Here is an 18,693-nt window from a genome sequence, read left to right on the forward strand (position 1 = left end):
CAATTAAAAAATGGGATAATGAATCTGGACCAAAGGTACACGGGGTTCCTTGTATTATTCAAGTAACATTTCTATAAGTTTGAAATTAGATCAAGATTTAAAGCTACCAAAAAAAAAAAAAAAGAGGCAAGATACTGTATAGCAAACTCCCTCTATCAACTTCTTAAATTAAGACCATATACAGCTTAAAAGTTATTAGAAAACTGTAGGTAATTTTAATAAAATCACTTCAAGAATATAATCTGGTTGCAAAGCCAATACAATGAGCTCTAAAATAATTCTCTATTCAGTTAAATAAAGTCGTCTGTAAATCCTGTAACAACATGTTCATATTCACAAAATCTGAATGAAAAGCAAATATGATTTTCCATAACCAGGAGGGTAATGCAAAGTTCACTTTGAAAGGACTGAGATTTGGGGTTAATCTTTTAATACCAAGCAAAATTGTATAGTTATTCAGATTTTGAAGTGACTTGCTTTTTATTTAACAAAATATTTGCTGCTCTGAAATAAATTTCATTAGAAAGAATGATGATGTATAAAACAACAACAACAAAAAAAGACCATGAAAATACAAGCTGCATTTCTAAAAGGATGTAATCATTTAAATTCTGATTAAATCTGTACATTTACAATTCTCTCTTAGATAGACAAAAACAGAACTATTTTTTATATGGACAATCGGGAGCACAATAATTAAGTGCATCTTAATGAAGGTTCCACTGACCTATATAGAAATATGCTTCACTTGAGCCAAACGGCAGCCTTTCTTCATCAAAGATAAATAGTACTATATAAAAACAAAGATAAGCCTTTGATAATTTTACGTTGCCAAGTAAAAGTACTTCCCAAGAGCTAAAGGCACAATTTTTATTTACATCTAGTAGAGGAACCAACCATAAAATCATTACTTATTTTCAACTGAATAACTGATTAACATTTCTCAAATAAGCTTCTTCCAGTCCTAGTAGTTCTTTATTTTTCTTAACACATTTGCTAGGTTGATAATTTACCATAGGTGTCATCATGAGAATAACCAGAATTAGATTAAATGTGAAAAAAGAGAGGCAAAGTGTTTCACACTCTTGAGTGATACCAAGGCAAGAATGGGAGAAAAGCATCGCAAAAGGAGACTACGGAAATGCTACTTATATATTCCTGCAGCAAAACCAGCAATGCATCCATTTTAAAAGTTATCATCTTCGGGGCGCCTGGGTGGCTCAGTGGGTTGGGCCTCTGCCTTCGGCTGGGGTCATGATCTCAGAGTCCTGGGATCGAGAGCCCCGCATCAGGCTCTCTGCTCAGCAGGGAGCCTGCTTCCTCCTCTCTCTCTGCCTGCCTCTCTGCCTGCTTGTGATCTCTGCCAAATAAATAAATAAAATCTTTTAAAAAAAAAAAAGAATTAAAAGTTATCATCTCACTACCAATTTCTTTCCCTCAAGAACAATTTGAATCTCTTTGGCATCCAAAGTCTCATAAGTTAGTAAAGCTTCTGCTAGATTCTTACGCTCTTTTGCATGAGTCTTCAAGATACGTTTCGCTCGTTCTTATGAGTCCTGAAATGACAAAAAGGAGGTATCTAAGAGGCAGAAAACGTAGTAGAAGCAAAAAGCATAAAAAGTATATGCCTTTAAAAAAGTGAACTATATTCATTTCTATTTATAAAAGATAAAAGCATGAAGCTCTTTTTAAAAATTAACATAGAATGTATTATTTGCCCCAGGGGTACGGGCTTGTGAATCATCAGGCTTACACATTTCACAGCACTCACCATAGCATATACTCTCCCCGCTGTCCAGAACCAGCCACCCGATCCCTCCCCCCACCTCCCCCCAACAACCCTCAGTTTGTTTTATGAGATTGAGTCTCTTAAGGCATGGAGCTTTTAAACACCAGCATGAAGCCTACTTGATTAATTGATTGATAGATAAGGCAACCTTGGTTCTCAAAGATTAGTTTCATACTTGGAAATGTTCTATTTTAACCTCAAAATGTATCACATGGATAAGTGAGGACTACTTAGACAGATATACTTAAAGATACATAAATATATACTAAACTTATCTGTTTTTCTATTCTTATTTGGTAACAACTTACCTCTCAGTCAGTGACCACTATATCACTGTAAAATGAGTTTAACAACACCAAGAAGCATACGTCATATAAAAATAACACAATTATTAAAAATAAAGATCCTTAGACATTCTGAACAAAACTGTTATGGTCAAGTGAAATATCAAATTAAAGAGAACATATAAAGTATTATAAATATGTCATGGAATATTGAAACTAAAAACCTAGGATGAATTAGTATTAACTTTATAAACTCCATTGGAATGAAACCCGTACACTGTAACATGTGAGACTATGCTAAGGTTTTTATATCTTTAAGTTTCATATACATTTGAACCTAAAACGTATACTAAGCATCATTTTCCTTAATAACAATGTAAGTGTGCCATCTAGTGGAAAGAGTACCTAACGCCCTCGCAAGCTTAACATTTCAGAAAAGGATTAAGAGCAAAGAAAGAGTATTTCCAATGCTCTAATACTAGAAGAGATAATTTACTCAAGATAACATAAACATTAAAAAAAGGAATAAAGATCCAGGCAAGGGAGAGAGAATTCCTCTTCTGAAACACCTTCTAAACCTTTCCAACATATAAACTTTTCATAAACTTAAAGACTTTAAAGCTTTTACCTCCTTGAGTTAATCAAAACCTGGCCCTCCTGGGGACACTCTGAATCCCTCGACTGACAGCTACTGATTCCCTCCTATCCCAGATCTTTCAGAGTAAAGAGGTGAGACCATGGCTCCCCTCACCACTGACAGACGATTACTTTACCATCCTCTTCTATAAAGCATGATTTCTTTGAAGTTTACACCATCTGACTTCAACATCCTTTATTCAGCCATCTACAACCCTAATTCCAGTTCTCATTCACTAGACTTTCTGCCACGTAGCTCAGTCTTTTCCATTCCAAGACCTTCCTTCATGTACATCCAAATGGAATGCACATATCCAACCTCTGCACTAAGCACCAGACCCACGTATCCCTCCCCACGTGAAATTTTCACTAAGACACCTCAAATTCAGGAGCTGAGCTGGTTAAGTGTCTGCCTTCAGCTCTGGTCATGATCCCAGAGTCCAGGGATCGTGCCCCACATCAGGCTCCCTGCTCAACAGGGATATCTGCTTCTCCCTCTGCCCCTCATGCACCCCACTTTATGCTCATGCTCTCTCGCTCTCTCTCAAATAAACAAGTAAAACCTTAAAAAAAGTAAACACTTCAAATTCAATATGTATAAAACTCAGCTTGTAATCTACACACTTCCCCAACTTAGGTCATCATCAGTGGTTTCTCAGTCAATGGCACACAACTAGATGGCACCAGGCAGAAATCGAGAACACAGCTTTGTTACGTAATTTAGCTGCACTCTCACCCAAATATCAGAAAGGCATTCGATTCCACTAGATCAGAATCTCTTGAATGCTTTCATTTTTCTCAATTTCCCCTCTCACTGCCCTAATCCAAGCATCTGCACTGCCTTAAGCAGATTACACAGAACCTACTCACTCATCTCACTGAATTGACGCTCACGTACTCTGTACTGGACCCTGCAATCAAAAAGGCTTTTGTTTTCAAAGACCTTTATGCTTCATTCTCAGTGTATGTACACAGCGAGGCACAAAGCAACTAATATTTGTGGAATAAAATATGTTTCAGAGTGAAAAACTAATAAAGATTCAAATAATCAAATATCCTCCCTATTCTAACAACACTATCGTTTTACAGATGATGTAGAATATTTAAAATTACTGATATTGACAGTTCCTAGCCTATGGCCACAATAAAATAAAGATTCAGTCTATGACCAGAGGCTCCCAACTACATACTGAAATCGTGGCTTCAATGGTGCACTCATTCTCTTGATTATATATAGTGACAGCTCTACACAGGGGATAACCATTATCTTCTGGTAGCACCTATTTAGGCACATTAATGACTAGACAGATGAATAAGCACAGAAAAAAAGGAATTATTACCCTTAGAAGGATTCTAATTTCTTGTTCAATAGCAGATTGAGTTTCTGGACTCAGTTTCCCAGTATCACTGTAGATCATAACTCCAAGCTAAAACAAATGAAAAGAAAGAAATTGAACAGAAACACCCGAAACCACTAATGCATGTAAACAGAGGAAGTACTATCCTATACTTAAGGAAACCTCATCAAGGGCAAGGAAGAAATTCAGGATAGAAATTTCATCATTCTTCTGAAAGTGTAAGACTAAAAAGCATGAACAAGAGAGAAACTTTAAAATCCCAAGTATGGTTCTGAGTACCTTCTTAGAAAACCTTTGCCACTATTCTAAATCCAGAAATCCACAATGTAGTTACTAGAAGTGCTGTATGAAGCCACAGTGATAACGTAGGAGAGTGAAATACATGGGAAGGGCAAAGTAAGCAAGCTCAGCAAACAGAAGTTTTATGTCATATGAACAGAAACAGGATATCTTATCGTTTGCTTAACTCATGACATACTACTATTGTCCAAGCAGCAAGAATGGAAAGTGAATACTATACTTTAGCACTCAAAAAAAAAAAAAAAAAGTTTAGTTTAGAATGAGCTGTGACAAATCTACTCGGAATGAGAGGGGGAAAGTAAATGTTACCAGTTTATAACAAGAACCCTCTCTCCTAAGGTGCCTGGGGTAGCTCAGTGGGTTAAGAGACTCACTTCAGCTCCAGTCATGGTGCCGGCGTCCTAGGATCAAGTCCTGCACTGGGCTCCCTGCTCAGCTGGGAGTCTGCTTCTCCCTCTGACCATCCCCCCTCTCATGCACGCTCTCTCCAATAAAATAAATAAATAAAATAAAGTCTCAAGAATAAAAAAAGAACCCTGTCTCATAAGGAGACACTTGGCAAATCATTTGATACATGAGGGAGGGGTAAAATTAGCTATTCCCTTTTCGCTCATTCCAAATTTTGGTAACCATCCGCTTTGCAATTTTGGCTGCATTATCAAAATCACTGGAAGCCCCTAAAATTTAAAAATATACATAGACTCAATATTTTAAAATATTTTCATATCAGCAAGCACAATATGAACTAAAGCCATTCTTTACAGCCAACCTGTTGTGATATGGTCAGTTCCAAAAATAATCTCCTCAGCCCCTCTTCTTCCCATACTAACATCCATCTGCACAAGCAGCTGAGCTCTAGTTTCATTCCATCTGTCATTCTCAGGCAAGAGGGACACCTAGACAATTGGAAACAAAGAAAAACTCCAGACACAGTTGGAAATATTTACATTAATGATTAGAATTATCATCTGGCTCTTGCTATAGCACTTAATGTCATGATGCTGACAGTTCAGACATTTAGTAGAGTTGGTCTCAGAGACTAATGACAAAACTGGCATTATACAAAGGAAGAAAAATTCCTTACAAAGCAAAAGTTCATTTTACATGTCATAGCTCTATAACCCTGCAATAGGATAAAGCTGCAAGAGGATGGACTTGTACACAGGTGCTGTAAAGGGCTTAAAATGTCTATCGTTAGAAAGATAAGAAAATGAAACTTGTACTCAGTGAGAAAAATCTTAAAGGACTATGGAACCACTAACCTAATTTCTTTGTGGAGGGAAAAAAGCAGTGACATATTTAAGAATGATACTTTGTTGTCATTCAAGACTTAAATTTCATCATGTAGATATATAATATTTGAATTCTTAGTATTCTTTATTAGCATATAAGTTCATGAGTATCTCTGATCTCACAATGGTTCAGAATGTTAAAGAAGAAAGTTATCAGCAAACTTAGAACTTAGTTGAATTTTCTTTTAAATTGTTTTCCTCAACAGTTTCCTACAGCTTTTAGAGAGTGTTATTTTAAGGAAAAGAGGGGGAAAAAAAGATACATGTCCAGGTGTTGGCCCTCTTGGCATGATTGTAGCTTTGTTGATAGGCATTGCATCCTTAGTGTAATATGCAATAATAGCATGACCGGATTCGTGATATCCTGTGATGGTTTTGTTTTTATTGTCAATCTCCATGCTTCTACATTCATGCCCTAAGGATAAAAATTTAATTGAATAAAATTATTCCATTAGTAAGGTATATTTAGATGAATGAAACCCACTTGCCTTTAAGCAATTCTTAGAGTGACATGACTTAATATCATTAATAAGTTATTTTAAACCAAAATAAGTTGCCAACTGACAATCAAATTTGTAAGAGCTGTCCTCTTACTCCTTACTATCAACCAGGAAAGTTTAATCCTATTTCCAGAAAATAAATTTAAACAAGAAATGTCACAACGAAATTGTTCTGAAGTTCATTCAAGATTTAAAATCAAATACTTAAAATTAGAAAAATTTTTCTTTTATCAGTACAATTATTCTTTTATCAGCTATACCAGACAAGAGTAAACACATAGGCACCCCCTGCCCCCAAACTGTATAATCATATAAACTGTATTTGTTCTGTAAGAGGCCCAGTTGTGTGGCTACTTCAGAGTAAATATTTTCTTGCTCCTATAACTTTCTTTCTTATAACACTTTTCTCAAAAAGAATTTATTCTCTAATATAATGAACAGTGTAAGACAGGGAAAATGAAAAAGAAAAAAGAACCTACCCATTAGAATTTTATCTTTGGAAAACTCTAGTTCCTTCATGGTAACCATTTCTTTTCCATCAAGAGCTGCCTTTAATGCAGACTGGTTCACAAGATTCTCCAACTCTGCTCCAGAAAAGCCAACAGTACCTCGAGGTACAATTTCTGGATCCACAGCTATGTAGATAAACACAATATTAAAATTCCAAAATGACTCTTCACAAATGACTCATATTCCAAAAGAAAAAAGAAAATAACTATCCTGAACTAGAACTTAAAATATTTATATCACTGTAACTACAAAATAAACTTACTTTTTCTAAAGGAAAACCAAAATTGCCATTAAATAAATCATTAAAATCCCATTAGGACACATCACAAAAGTTCTTAAATTTAGACAACTTTGTGAAAAATAAAGAAATGCAGAGTTGCCAGACATGATTTATAAATCTTTAAATTATAACCTAAACTGTTATTAGCCTAAGCACAGCTGAAAACATTCAGAAAACATTTTGTTTTCTGAATTTCATCTTGAAATACTTTATACTTAAGTGTTTAGTATTATATGTACCTTTATAAAAGCTACCCCTATTAAAGGAAACATACCAGGCTTTTTTTTAAAGATTTTATTTACTTTTATTTGAGAGAGAGAGAGCATGAGAGGGGAGAATGTCAGAGGGAGAAGCTCCCTCATGGAGATGGGAGCCCGATGTGGGACTCGATCCTGGGACTCCAGGATCGTGACCTGAGCTGAAGGCAGTCACTTAACCTACAGAGCCACCCAGGTGCCCCAACATATCAGGTTTTATAAATTGATTCACCTGTCCTTGAAAATACTAGAGCTTAATTTAATAGCTGCATTTATTACTCAAGTGGGTCCATAATATTTTCCTATGTTTTGTTTTACAGTTTGCTTCTTTTTGGTCCAAAGTGATGACATTTTATGTGCTTTTTCTATTATTTCATATTTTACATTCATCTAAAACCACTTATATTTATCTTCAACAATTATCTAAATATTCTCAAGAAAACATTCCTTTTTAAAAAAAGAATTTTTTTGAAAATTGCTAAATTTTGTCAATCCCATTTACAATTGCACCCAAACCCATAAGATACCTAGAAAAAAACTCAACCAAAGAGGCAAAGAATCTATACTCAGAAAACTATAAAGTACTCATGAAAAAAATTGAGGAAGACACAAAGAAATGGAAAAATATTCCATGCTCATGGATTGGAAGAACAAATATTGTGAAAATGTCTATGCTACCTCAAGCAATCTACACATTTAATGCAATCCCTATCAAAATACCATCCATTTTTTTCTAAGAAAGAAAACAAATAATCCTAAAATTTATATGGAATCAGAAAAGACCTCGAATAGACAAAGGAATATTGAAAAAGAAAGCCAAAGTTGGTGGCATCATGATTCCAGACTTCAAGCTCTCTTACAAAGCTGTCATCATCAAGATAGTATGGTACTGGCACAAAAACAGACACATAGATCAATGGAACAGAATAGAGAGCCCAGAAATAGACCCTCGACTCTATGGTCAACTAATCTTCAACAAAGCAGGAAAGAATGTCCACTGGAAAAAAGACAGCCTCTTCAACAAATGGTGTTCGGAAAATTGGACAGTCACATGCAGAAAAATGAAATTGGACTATTTCCTTACACCACACATGAAAATAGACTCAAAATGGATGAAGGACCTCAATGTGAGAAAGGAATCCACCCAATCCTTGAGGAGAACACAGGCAGCAACCTCTTTGACCTCAGCCACAGCAACTTCTTCCTAGGCACATCGCCAAAGGCAAGGGAAGCAAGGGCAAAAATGAACTATTAGGACATCATCAAGATCAAAAGCTTTTGCACAGCAAAGGAAACAGTCAACAAAACCAAAAAGACAACTGGCAGAATGGGAGAAAATATTTGCAAACAACATATAAGACAAAGGGCTAGAATCCAAAATCTATAAAGGGCTCAGCAAACTCAACACCCAAAGGACAAATAATCCAATCAAGAAATGGGCAGAGGACATGAACAGACATTTCTGCAAAGAGACATCCAGATGGCCAACAGACACATGAAAAAATGCTCCACATCACTTGGCATCAGGGAAATACAAATCAAAACCACAATGAGATACCACCTCACACCAGTCAGAATGGCTAAAATTAGCAAGTCAGGAAATGACAGATGCTGGCGAGGATGTGGAGAAAGGAACCCTCCTACACTGTTGGTGGAATGCAAGCTGGTGCAACCACTCTGGAAAACAGCATGGAGGTTTCTTAAAAAGCAGAAAATAGAGCTACCGTATGACCCAGTGGGTATATACCCTAAAGATATAAACGTGGTGCTCCAAAGGGACACGTGCACCCGAATGTTTATAGCAGCAATGTCCACAATAGCCAAACTATGGAAAGAACCTAGATGTCCATCAACAGATGAATGGATCAAGAAGATGTGTCATATATATATATATATATATATATATATATATATATATATATTGCATCCACCAAAAGAAATGAAATCTTGCCATTTGTGATGACATGAATGGAACTAGAGAGTATTATGCTTGGCGAAATAAGTCAATGAGAGAAGGACAACTATCAGAGATCTCCCTGATATGAGAAAGTGGAGATGCAATGTGGGGGATTTGGGGGATAGGAACAGAATAAATGAAACAAGATGGGATCAGGAGGGAGACAAACCATAAAAGACTCAATCTCACAAAATAGGCTGAGCATTGCTGGGGTGGGGGGGTCGGGAGAGGGTGAGGGGGTTATGGACATTAGGGAGGGTATGTGCTATGGTGAGTGCTGTGAAATGTGTAAACCTGATGATTCACATACCTGTACCCCTGGGGATAAAAATACATTATATGTTTATTTAATAATTTAAAAATAAATAAATAAATAAATTATAGATTTTTAAACTAAAATTACTAAACTTAATTTATTATTTTAATTGTTTATTTTATATTTAATCATTTCATTCATTTATAGTTATAATAATTTATTTATATTTAATCATTTTATTTATTTATTTAATCTGTTAATTAAACTCTTTTTTTAATTTATTTTTAAAATTTCTTTTCAATGTTTCAGGATTCATTGTTTATACACCACACCCCGTGCTCCATGCTATACATGCCCTCCATAATACCCACCACAGGGCTCACCCAACCTCCCACCTCCTCCCCTCCAAAATCTTCAGTTTGTTTCTCAGAGTCCACAGGCTCTCATGGTTCATATCCCCCTCCAGTTTCCCCCAATTCCCTTCTCTCCATCTCCCCATGTCCTCCGTGTTACTCCTTATGCTTCACAAATAAGCAAAATCTTATGATAGTTGACTCTCTCTGCTTGACTTATTTTACTTAGCATCATCTCTACCAGTCCCATCCAACAAAAGTTGCTTATTCATCCTTTCTGATGGAGGCACAATACTCCATAGTGTATATGGAACACCTCTTCTTTATCCATTTGTCCACTGAAGGGCATCTTGGTTCTTTCCACAGTTTGGTGACTGTGGCCATTGCTGCTATGAACATTGGGGTTTACAGATGGCCCTTCTTTTCACCACATGTGTATCTTTGGGGTAAATACCCAGTAGTGCAATTACATAGTCATCGGGAAGCTCTATTTTTAATTTCTTAAGGAATCTCCACACTGTTCTCCAAAGTGGCTGTACCAACTTGCATTCCCACCAACAGTGTAAGAGGGTTCCCCTTTCTTCACATCTTCTCCAACACAAGTTGTTTACTGTCTTGTTAATTTTGGCCATTCTAACTGGTGTAAGGTGGTATCTCAATGTGGTTTTGATTAGAATTTCCGTGATGGCTAGTGATGATAAACATTTTCTCATGTGTCTGTTAGCCATTTGTATGTCTTCTTTGGAGAAGTGTCTGTTCATGTCTTCTGCCTGTTTTTTGACCTGATTGTCTGTTTTGTGTGTATTGAGTTTGAGTTTGAGTTTATAGATCTTGGATATCAGCCCTTAGTCTGTACTGTTGTTTTTGAATACATTATCTTGTTTCATGGGTTGCCTCCTACTTTTGTTGGAGGCAACCAGCTTTGCTGTGACAAAGCTTTTGATTTTGATGAAGTCCTCCAAATTCTTTTTTGCTTTTGTTTCCTTTCCCTTTGGAGACATGTCTTGAAAGAAGTTGCTGTGGCCAATGTTGAAGGAGTTACCTTGACATGTTCTGATTTAGGATATTGATAGAGTCCTTCCTCATGTTAAGACCTTTCATATATGTGTTTATATTTGTATATGGCATAAGAGAGTCATCAAGCTTCATTCTTCTGTACATAGATGTCCAGTTTTCCCAACACCATTTATTGAAGAGACTGTCTTTTTTTCCACTAAACATTTTTTCCTGCTTTGTTGAAGATTATCGACCATGGAGTTGTGGGTCCATATCTGACACTCTGAAGACAAGATGAAAAGATAACGACAACCAGAAGCTGGATGGAGCTTTGTGGTTTTTTCCACTTGTTATCTGTTTTATAATTGTTCATATTTTCTTTATTACTTTTTTAATTCACAAAGATATTACATGTTTTCAGTGACAAGTATAACCATAGGGGGACAATAAAAAAAGTTAAGATTCTGAACACACACTTGGATAGACATGGCTTTGATTTCTATATATACAAACATATATCATCTATAGCTATACAGAGCATTAGATAATACATAAAGTAGGATATGTAATATATATAGATAGATAGATTATAGTATTTTGTAAGAATTTATATCCATTAATTTGAACTTTGCTTTTAAATTTTTACTAAGACTATAGATCTTCCTTTAGCTCAGTATATATACATATATTTAATACTTCTACCAATTTTGTTTTTAAATTTAAATTCAATTAGCCAACATACCAATATATCATTAGCTTCAGATGTAGAGTTCAATCATTCATCAGCTGTGTATAACACCCAGTGCTCATCACGTCAAGTGTCTGCCTTAATCCCCATCCCCTAACCACCTCCCTTCCAGAAACCCTAGGTTTGTTTCCTATGGTTAAGAGTCTTTCATGGTTTTTAAATTAGAATTATTTTATCACTGACACTATAAAATTGTAAGTGCCTAATGCTTAAAAATGTGTTTGTTAGAACAAAAATACTTTTGCTTTAAGACACATGAAAAAATTTCATCATCACTAGCCATCAGGGAGATTCAAATTAAAAACACATTGAGATACCACCTTACACCAGTTAGAATGGCCAAAATTAACAAGACAGGAAACAACATGTGTTGGGAGGATGTGGAGAAAGGGGAACCCTCTTACACTGTTGGCAGGAATGCAAGTTGGTGCAGCCACTTTGGAGAACAGTGTGGAGATTCCTTAAGAAATTAAAAATAGAGCTTCCCTATGACCCTGCAATTGCATTACTGGTATTTACCACAAAGATGCAGATGTAGTGAAAAGAAGGGCCATCTGTACCCCAATGCTCATAGCAGCAATGGCCACAGTCACCAAACTGTGGAAAGAACCAAGATGCCCTTCAATGGACGAATGGATAAAGATGTGGTCCATATACACTATGGAGTATTATGCCTCCATCAGAAAGGATGAATACCCAACTTTTGTATCAACATGGATGGGACTGGAAGAGATTATGCTGAGTGAAATAAGTGAAGCAGAAAGAGTCGATTATTATATGGTTTCACTTATTTGTGGAGCATAAAAAATAACACAGAGGACATGGAAGATGGAGAGGAAGGGAGTTGAGGGAAATTGGAGGGGGAGATGAACCATGAGAGACTGTGGACTCTGAAAAACCATCTGACGGTTTTGAAGGGGTGGTGGGTGGGAAGTTGGGCCAGCCTGGTGGTGGGTATCATGTAGGGCATGTATTGCATAGAGCACTGGGTGTGGTGTCTACACAATGAACTCTAGTACGCTGAAAAGTAATTTTTAAAAATAAATAAATAAAAATAAAAGTTCTAGTATCATTTGATAGATATTTTCATGTTTGGAAGAGTAAATATGATTAAATGTTGCAAGTTAATGCCTCTCATATCCATTAACATTAAATATTTGAAGATTATTATCTTGGATGGAGTTTTGTTTCTTATTTCAATTCCAGGATAGCCAACATACAGTGCTATGTTAGTTTCAGGTGTACAGTACAGTGATTCGACAATTCCACACGTCACCCACTGCTCATCACAAGTGTGTTCCTTAATCCCCATCACCTATTCCAGCCTAGACTGGCATTCTGAATATAAATATTCAGAGAACTCCTTGTAAAACATGGCTCAAGTAACAGGTTCAATAACCAGAAGGCAGAACAAAGGTTGATAGAGATAGATAGCAGGCAATCCACATAAACAAAAACATGAGAGCTAGTCGCTCTAGGAACAATAATTCTACAGCAGTCTATTATGAAAGCTACACTGTGATAGCTTCCTATCACAACTGCTTTAAGTATAGAATGTTAAACCACAGACTTAGGCAAAGATTACAAAAAAAACTATTAGATCAAATTAAAATATGAATAACTTCACTGATAAAATTTAAAAATTTAAAACTGCTATAAATTTTATTTTAAAAATACTCTCCACCACCCCCAGACTTTTGTGATATAAAGTTGTCAGAAGATTCTTTTAACAACTTTACTGAAATTTAATTCACACATCACAGAATTCAAAGTAGATAATCCAGTGGTTTTTAATATAGTCAGATTTGTGCAATTACCAACAATCTAACTTTTTTTTTTTTTTTTGCTTTTTTATACCACTTTATTCCAACCTGAGCACCTCAATATAAAACTAAACACTGGTGAACTGTTTTCCTTACTAATTCTGAATTACTGTAATGTACAAGTTCTGCTAGCAGTTCAACACTTAAATAGATTAAATCATCTCTGACACATGGTAGATTTCATATAATGAAAATACCTAGAACAATTAGTGCAATATACTGAACTGATCAAAATAAAATGAACTTTGGAAAACAAGCCTGCAAGATTGTTACTAACATACTGCAATACTTATGTTACAAATTACTGGTACATTGTTTATTATGGTTCTAAGCCATGTAGGAACAGAAGCCCCTTCCTTTCAAAGGGAGAGAAAAGGAAAAATTAGCTGTTTTAGTAACTGTACATTTTGTATACTTTTAAGTAATTCTTAAATATTACAGGAAAGTAATAAACATATATGGAGACTACAGTGCAGTACCCTATTTACAGTACAGCTGAAGATCGAATTTAAAATAATCAAGTTTGAATGTACATAATTGTTAGTGCATTGACTATATTATGTCCAAAGGGAACAAAAGCTCCCTCCCTTCCCCCAAACAATAAAACCTATGTAATGGCTAGCAGTGATTAAACAGAAATCACAGACACCTGGTTCGTTCCACTTCTGCTGAAGAGCTCACCTGTTTGAAGGGAACACTATCCATTAAGATGCATTTATCAGTATTCATACTCTTAAAACAAGATGAGGTTACATTTGACTTTTTTTTAACCCCACTAAAAATATCAGGACTGGCTATACTTTAGATACCACTAATGTTCGTGTTTTCCCCCTGAAGATGTGGGACTGTTTTCTTGTGGTTAACTTGTTAAAATGTGGAATGTACATTTTAAATATGCATACTAAGAAATTACCAGTTGCCTGAATACTGTAGCTAAGCATAAATATTTTTAGAACCTCCTTCTAAAAAAAGACTGTTTTTGAAAAGCCCAAATTAATAAGTTCCAAATCTTTTACATAGAAGTGGCTGGTTAACTGTGGGTTTACATCATCCTTTGACTCTATCCCTGGTGACGAGAAATGATTCCCTAACCGTCCAAGGAAACAAGCGTACACGCACAACTCTCATTCCCCCCTTCTACTTCTGAAACATTAGTCAGAGGGTCACATGCATGTTATTAAAAATTAAGTTCAAAACACTTAAAATAATTCTGTATTAGAAACTTGACTCTATCATAAGTCTCTTCTTTTTGGAAGTCATACTGGGCTGTTTAAATGCTCCAATTCCACTGTCATTAACATTTAGGAAGCAGAAGAAAATTCCAGCAAGTTCAAACTGGAGGTTTAGTTACTACAACACTGACTCCTGGTTGGCTGCGTGGGTTCAGTAAGGTCTACTCCTCTTCCTCTTGCAGAATTTGCTCCTGGATTCTGTGGTTCATTCTTTGGCAACTTTTTAGCTATTGCCATGAATATTTCATTTACATTCATCGATGTTTTGGCTGATGTCTCCATGAATAATAAACTGTTGTCATCTGCATAGGACTGTGCTTCCTGGAAATCGACAGCTCTTTTATTTGCAAGGTCAGCCTTGTTTCCTGATAAAGCTATTACAATGTTAGGACTGGCTTGCCTCTGAAGTTCTTTAACCCAGTTTTTGGCTCTGGCAAAGGACTCCTCGCTTGTGATATCATATACAACTATGGCTGCTTGTGCTCCTCTGTAGTACATTGGTGCTAGGCTATGGTATCGTTCTTGACCAGCTGTATCCCATATTTCAAACTTTACTGTTGTGTCATCAAGACACACAGTTTGGGTTAGAAAAGCAGCCCCTATGGTACTCTCTTGAAATTCATGAAACCGGCCCTTCACAAAACGAAGCACTAGGCTGGATTTCCCAACAGCAGACTCTCCCAGAAGTACTAGTTTGAACTGGCATATTTTATTTCCAGTATTTGGCCCGTTGGGTCTTGTTGCTCCTCGATTAGCCATGTCCAAATTTGAAAGAAGTCCCTAATTTCAGTCTCTTAAATGAACTTCCAGGATGCAAGGTGTCCATTTTTTTCTTTCTAGATGTAGAGAAACCTGAGGCGGCAGCACGCGGAGCCGCGGGGCTGAAGCCTCCCGGCAGCAAGTCCCAGGCGTAGCCCGAGAAGAGGCTGAAGCAGTGGCGGTGGCTTAGACGGTGGCGGCGCGTCTCCTCCTCAGGCCGCTCCCCTCAGGCTGGACCGTGCGGGGATCGTGCCGTGGGGCCGCCCCCGTCCGGCTCCGTCTCCGCCTCTCTCCGCTCCGCCTTCCTCTTTCCTTTCTCCTCCTTCACCGCCGCCGGCGCTCGAGTTCCGACTAATTCTTCCTCCTCCTCCCTCCTCTGCCTCCTCCCCTCAGGCTAGCCGCCGGCTCCGCCACGAACCAAAACACAAACACTCAAGTCCCAGCCCGGGAGCCACTTCCGCCGCCCCAACAATCTAACTTAAGAATATTTTGATTCCCCCACTCCAAAAGAAATCCCATAGCCACCAACAGTCACTCTTCATTCTTTCCTCCTCCTGGCAGCCACTTATCTACTCTCTGTTGCCCCCGATTTGCGGATTCTGTACATTTCACATAAACAGATCATATGTGATGTTTGGTGATGGGCTTCCTTCTCTTTTAAAGTACATCCACGTCTCAGTATGTATCAGTACTTGTAAAAAACGGTCTTTTAATACATACTTATCAAATGCCTCTGGGAAGCTTGTGGCTCCTATTATAACTCCTTCACTGGGTTTAAAGCTAGTAAAAAAGAAGGAAAGTAACATTTCACTGAAAATTAAAACAATACACATATAGAAATGCTCTACACGAAACTATCATTAAATTTGGTAACAGTAAAGAAAAGGGACTGATCCTTTTTATACCCAAAGTGATAAGACATCCCTATTATTTTTTTAAAAGAACAAATATTACTAGGCCAGTACTCAATAAAACTGCTAACAATAAATCACAAAGTCATCTATGATTACATGCCTTCACAGTATTTGTTCTACTTAGGAAGACAGGACCGGACAGAAAAGGCTAGGGAACCTAATTTGTGAAAAATTATCCTCAAGCTTACCAATTCAAATTATTTGCTCCTAGACTTCCTGTTTGGTTCCAAAAGGTCATACATGGTTTTAAGAAGTCTTTCCTTCTGGGATACCTGGGTGGCTCAGCGGGTTAAAGCCTCTGCCTTTGGCTCAGGTCATGGTCTCAGGGTCCTGGGATGGAGCCCCGCATCAGGTTCTCTCTGCTCAGCAGGGAGCCTGCTCCCCCCCACCCCGCCTGCCTCTCTACTTGTGATCTCTCTCTGTCAAATAAATAAAATCTTAAAAAAAAAAGAAGTCTTTCCTTCTTCCAAAGCAACCCCACTTCTTGCTCTTTATATTATAAACACTCATGCAAACTTTTAACCTACCACAACACTAAAAGTGAGTCACGAATTTTGTAGGAACCAGCAAACACTCTTTACGTCTCCAAACAGACTAGTATTCTCAATGGGAATCATCACTTTCCTGTCATGATACAATCAATGAAAAAAGGTATAGAGTCACCAATTAAGAAAGGTTGATACCTCAGTCACCCCACTAGTAATGGAAAGAACACAATACAGAGAATGCAGCTTGTCTTGACTTCATACACAGAGACTACTCTGTTGCCTACAATTTTTCCTCTTTCTATTTTTGTTAAGATTTTATTTTAAAGTAATCTCTATACCCCACATGGGGCTCAAATGTACAACTCCGAGAGGAAGAGCTGCATGCTCCACTGACTTAGCCAGATGCCCCGCTATTTCTCTAATGTTCCCAAATATATTACCATATCCCAAAGACAGATGAAGATTCAATTACCCATTCATTTCAGCAAGAAGCTGATTTATAGTCTGCCTTGAATATGGATGCATTGGAGACTCAATTCGCTTCCCACCAACAGAACCTAATTCATCAATAAATATAACACAGGGAGCATTTGCTTTTGCTTCCCCTAGGAAAAGAGAAGAGATACAAATAACCTTAATGAAATCAATGTTTTTTGAACAAAATCATGTAAGTATTAAAAAACCTGTAAAACTGTCAAAGGCAACAAAAGACATTCATTAAGAAGAAGTCCATAAAAATGAGTTCTCTTTCTTTTCTTTAAAACTGATTTAAGAATGGTAGCCTCAGAAAAAAAACTGTATCATATAAAATGATATATTATAAAAACAACCAAGTATTCATTCTTCTGACTGTACAAGCCACAGTCAGATCTGAGGCTAACTATTCCTTAATTACATACTACTGAATTAATGAATAAGATAGTTTTAAAGAAGTTCCTGAAGAGAATCACTACTAGAGACATATGTTTTACTTTGTTTTAAAATAATAGTCAAGTGCTTTCAACCTCAAAACTATGTATGCATTAATTAATAACTATTTGTTTCATAGGTTGACATCAGGTTTTATTTTTATTTTTTAAGTTGAATTAATGAATAAGATAAAAAGGACAACAGAAAATCCAGCTTTTCAACAGGCCCCAAGCTCACCTAACACTTCTAGCTCTCTATTTGGGAAAGTACAGTTCTGTTTTAGGTCACACATTAAATTACCTAAAACCAAAACCTCACAATGGCGAGGTCAGCTATCAATCATAATTGAATAACAAATAGGTAAGAATCCCTCTTCCCCTAAAATTAACAAAATTACGTATTGCATGAAAAGTACATTAAAACGTACTAAATAAATTTCTGATATGGCTGGCTCCCACACTCACAAACATTTCATCAAATTCTGATCCAGAAGAATAATAAAAAGGACCATCAGCTTCTCCAGCCACAGCTCGAGCAAGAAGGTTCTTTCCTGTCCCTGGTGGTCCGACTAAAAGTATTCCTAAAAGAGAAAACAAATACACTAATTCAACTTAAAAAATAAAAATAAAACCTGATGTCAACCTATGAAACAAATAGTTATTAATTAATGCATACATAGTTTTGAGGTTGAAAGCACATGACTATTATTTTAAAACATTTAAAATCCTAAATTTGCAGAGATTCATACCAACACTTTTATACACTGCTGAACACTGTCAGTAGAGATAGTGGGAAGTATAGAAACAAACCTTAAATATGAGTGCCCCATTTAACTTACCAATTCTGTTTCTAGAATTAGAATACAGAATAATCAATAAATAAATGAGTAAATCTATAATTTATTCTAAAGAGATAAATAAGGATGTAGGCAAAGCCTTGAGATAATAAGATGACCATCACAAGTGCTGATTTTACTATTTTAGTTAAAAATGTCTGAGTATAGTTGACACACAGTTACATTAGTTTCACGTGTACAACATAGTGATTTAACA

The 18,693-nt window shown here is 36.5% G+C and overlaps 1 protein-coding gene and 1 pseudogene across 2 annotated transcripts; both read right to left on the reverse strand.

Annotated features, from left to right (window-relative positions):
* Positions 1-4,958: 4,958 nt before the first annotated feature.
* Positions 4,959-10,858, reverse strand: LOC309857994 (ATP-dependent zinc metalloprotease YME1L1-like; the record flags this gene model as incomplete). Its single annotated transcript, XM_082750683.1, has 6 exons — positions 4,959-5,044; positions 5,137-5,263; positions 5,923-6,074; positions 6,639-6,794; positions 6,932-6,936; positions 10,815-10,858. The coding sequence occupies 6 exons, from the start codon at positions 10,856-10,858 to the stop codon at positions 4,959-4,961; spliced, it is 570 nt and encodes a 189-aa protein (XP_082606809.1).
* Positions 10,859-13,425: 2,567 nt separating this feature from the next.
* LOC309857992 (ras-related protein Rab-5A pseudogene) lies at positions 13,426-15,736 on the reverse strand (annotated as a pseudogene). Its single transcript has one exon. The product of its transcript is annotated as a ras-related protein Rab-5A pseudogene (transcript).
* Positions 15,737-18,693: the final 2,957 nt, after the last annotated feature.

Source organism: Mustela nivalis, assembly GCF_964662115.1.
Source record: "Mustela nivalis genome assembly, contig: HAP1_SCAFFOLD_1655, whole genome shotgun sequence".
NCBI lineage: Eukaryota > Metazoa > Chordata > Mammalia > Carnivora > Mustelidae > Mustela > Mustela nivalis.